This window comes from Chenopodium quinoa, unplaced genomic scaffold (assembly GCF_001683475.1).
Source record: "Chenopodium quinoa cultivar QQ74 unplaced genomic scaffold, ASM168347v1, whole genome shotgun sequence".
In the NCBI taxonomy this organism is placed as follows: domain Eukaryota; kingdom Viridiplantae; phylum Streptophyta; class Magnoliopsida; order Caryophyllales; family Amaranthaceae; genus Chenopodium; species Chenopodium quinoa.
In genome coordinates this window covers 2,237,091-2,241,111 of record NW_018744469.1, presented here as the reverse complement: position 1 = coordinate 2,241,111, position 4,021 = coordinate 2,237,091, and the positions used below count along the sequence as shown (strand labels likewise).

At 46.4% G+C, this 4,021-nt stretch overlaps 1 protein-coding gene across 1 annotated transcript; it reads left to right on the top strand.

Annotated features, from left to right (window-relative positions):
* Nucleotides 1–494: 494 nt before the first annotated feature.
* Nucleotides 495–1,148, top strand: LOC110697619. The gene is made up of 2 exons (XM_021875003.1): nt 495–816; nt 868–1,148. The coding sequence occupies exons 1-2, from the start codon at nt 495–497 to the stop codon at nt 1,146–1,148; spliced, it is 603 nt and encodes a 200-aa protein (XP_021730695.1).
* The last annotated feature ends 2,873 nt before the right edge of the window (nt 1,149–4,021 follow it).

The following is a 4,021-nucleotide window of genomic DNA, read 5'->3' as shown; positions in this document are numbered from 1 at the left end:
CCTTAGCTATGCTAACCAGTTCTGTGCAGGCACTAACAAGCAGGTTTGATAAGTTCCAAGCTGGAACCTCTACTAGCCCACATGAGTTGTGTCAATTGTGTAATGTGCATGGTCATATTGCACCAGATTGCCCGCATATTTCGCAGAATACAGAGGAGATGTCAATTGAGCAGGCCAATGCTTTCTACTCCTCTAACCCCACAAGGCCTTATGACCCCTATTCCAACACCTATAATGAAGGATGGAAACACCATCCTAACTTTTCATACAAGAACACCCAAGCACAGCAAAATCCACCACCACCTAAACCCAACAACTACAACCAACCACCACCTTGCTTCCAACAAAGACCACCTAACACCCAACAACCAATGCAACCATAACCTCAAAAATCTAGCCTTGAGGTGACGTTAGAGAGCTTTATAACCGCAACAAATAGTGCCATCCAACACCAAAATAGCTCTATCTAACAATTGCAGGCCTAGAGTAAACTGATGGAAAACCAGATAAGCCAACTTGCCAATCAAGTTAGCCAATCTTTAAAGATTCCAGGAACTTTTCCGGGCCAGACAGAACAACCTCAAAAAGGCCAAATGAATGTTGTTACCCTGAGGAGTGGAAATCAATTGGAAGATCCTCCTACCAAGGAGCCATCAAAGGAGGTCGTTGAAGAAGCAGGTGCAAGTCAGAAGGAAGTTGACAACTCTAGGGTCGAGGATGAATCAAAGGAAGCACCACCAAATCCACTTGCTCCGTATGTGCCTAAGGTTCCTTTTCCTCAAAGGTTAGCCCAAGCTAAACTTGAGAAAAAGTCCAGTAAGTTTCTTGATATTCTTAAAAAGATATATATTAATATTCCATTTTAAGATGCCATATCTGAGATGCCTTCTTATGCAAAATTCTTAAAAGATATGCTATCTAACAAGAAGAAATTAGAAGAGAATACTACAATTGCTTTGAATGCAGAGTGCAGTGCTATTTTGCAGAATACTCTCCCTAAGAAATTAGGAGACCCAGATAGCTATTCGATTCCAGTGAAGCTTGGAGATATCGAAATTAACAGGGCATTGTGTGATCTAGGTGCAAGTGTAAGCCTCATGCCATCACTTTCATTCCTCACTTTGCCATTTTTAAGAGAAAGTTCTTGAGAGAAAAAGGAGAGCTCTCCTGACCCCGCCTGCTTGCTCGTGCAAACAACCTTCTACTTCCATTCATCCGGATACCGCTTGAGTTACGTAGCCCGTCTCACTAAGGTATCTGATTAGGGGATTTTTCTCCCACCAATCGGAATGCGCCACGTGGGCCAATCAGGTCATGCCAAGTGTTCCCCAGTTGGACCTCTTAGGGTTTGCCACGTGGCACACGCTTATTAGTCCGCCTTGGACCTATTATGTCATGACACGTGGCATACTCCATGCCTAATGGAGAAGTCGGCCACCCAGACCCAATTTCCGAGGGAAGCCCAATCAAACCAAGGTTAACCTAAACCTAGATTGGCACGTTTCCCGAGGTTATAAATACCTCCCTTAATCCTCATTAAGAGAGATTACGCAGATTACACACATTAAACTCTCTCACCTAGAGAGACCCAATCACTTTAATTTCCGCATTAATTACTCCTTAATCAAGTACTAACTTGACCGTCGGAGGCGGATCTCCAATCATCCGGAGCATCTGTTTGTTTTGCAGGTACAGGCGTCCGGTTCCAGTCTGTGGGGAGAGTACTTCTGAGATGGCATCCACGTTTGTACCGGTTCCTGAAGAGAGACGTCCCCTAGACGACCCTCTAGTTCAGTCGGACCACGATACTGAGAATGAATTTGAAGTTGAAGCTCACACACCTTCAGACAGGACCCTAAGGGCCCGACGTACCCTTCATACCGAAAGGAGGGAACGAGAACATCTTCAAACTGGAAGCGAGCCAGCAGGCGCACCGCCTGTTCGGCAGCAGCCGACTGATGGGTCTGCTCCCATCACAAGGAACGAACTCATGACCTTCATGAGGGACTTCAAGGGAGAAATTCAAGAGTTGATCAACAAGAAGTCGCCTGCTCTGGACAAGGAGCAGTCGGCTAAGAAACCCTCCACTTCACGGAAGAGGAAGCCAGTTGAAGGGGAAGAGGCGACCCCTCATCCTAAATCTAGGAAGTGGGAGCCACCTGCCCTTGATTTCACAAAATACCGTTTTCCTACTCCAGGAAATAGGAAACCTGTTCGTCATATTCAGGCGGACGGGTCGAGGAAAACATACACAGACGCTCGGCTACTGCTAGAACAGAAGAAGAGTGACCGATTGTCAGAGTCGGCCTCTACTTCAAACTTCCAAGACAGTCTGCGAAATACCTCGATGAGGCATACTCAGTCGTATCATGAGAGTCAGTCAGGTGGCACCTCCCGTCAGTCCGGCTTTCATAGCGACCAGGCGGTACCAAATTTACCGTTTGTACCGCAACAATAGTATTTTTTACAGCCACCTCCGTTTGGTGGACATGCAGCAAAAAATGTCCAACCTATGGACTGGCAGCTACGGTTCCTTAGACTTGGTGAACAGCCGTCGGCCTTCTCCAAGGAAATTACTGAAGCCGCTCAGCCGGCCAAAGTGAAAAATGTATTAGTAGGCGCCTATGACGGCACTACTAACCCAGAAGACCATCTGATGGCATTCACCAACCTGATGTACCTTCAAGGGTTGGATGATCCCACTTGGTGCAAGTGTTTCCCAGCGACTCTCAAAGGAATCGCACAACAGTGGTTCGGCAACCTGCCGACTGGTTGTGTAAATAACTTCAAGACGCTTGCTTACTTATTCACCTCCAACTTCGCCATGAACATCCCTGCGAAGAAGACGACCCTTGATTTAGGAACAATTCAGCAAGGAGAGAAGGAGGGGCTTCGTTCTTACATCAGGCGGTTTAACCTGATGAGAATACAGATTCAAGGGTTACCGAATGAAGTAGCCTATACTGACTTTTTCAGAGGTCTCAAAGACGGGTCGACCTTCAAATTTGATTTGGTCCGAAAGAGGGTGGTGACTCTTCAAGAGGCCTTGATTGAAGCGGAAGCCTATATACAGGCGACTGATCTTTGTAGTATGGTAAAACAGTCAGACGGGAAAAGGTCCGACAAAAGAGAAGGACGATAGAAGCAGTCGTCAAACAAAGACGAGAAGAGAAAAGAGGTCTGGGCAACTGATTCCTCTAAACAGCCGTCCCAGAGGAAGAAAAAAGAATTCAAACCATACTCCCCAAAGTATGTGTTTAACAAGGATAGCCAATTTATTTTAAAGGAAATAAAGGGACGGATCTCAATTGAGAAGCCGGTCCCCATGAAGGGTTCTGCAAACAATCAGAACCAAGAAAAATTCTGTGATTATCATGAAGATGTTGGTCATCACATCAATGAATGCGTCAGTCTCATGCGGTATCTGGACCGCCTGGCTGAGCAAGGTGATCTTGACACTTATGTCAAGAAATCTACAGGGAACACTTCCTCGAAAAAGCAGTCGACCAAAAAGAATCAACAGGCCGACAGCTCCGATACAGATGATGTAGTCGTATACACCATTGCAGGCGGCTTCTCAGGAGGCGGCCCACTATTAGGGGCAACAAAGACAATATCAGACGGTTAGATGTAAATTCCGTTCACCAAGAACGACCCTCCAAATATTCATTTCCTGAGATTGTCATCACTGAAGAAGATCTAGGAGGGGTAAGAGGGCCGCATGACGACCCTATCGTTATTGAATGTAAAGTGGCCAACCAGAGAGTTGGCCGAATCCTCATAGATACCGGAAGCTCCTCAGATCTCATCAGTAGAAAATGTCTGTCGAAACTAAAATATCAGACTGATTGCATACATCCGGCATCCCACCCTTTAGTAGGGTTTGGAGGAGGAGTCGTCCACCTAGTGGGACGAGTGGATTTACCCATCCGCCTGGGCGAAAAAGGGGAAGGACGACACATGGTAGTCCGGTTCCTGGTAGTAGAAGAACTCTCGGCCTACAACATGATTCTGGGACGAC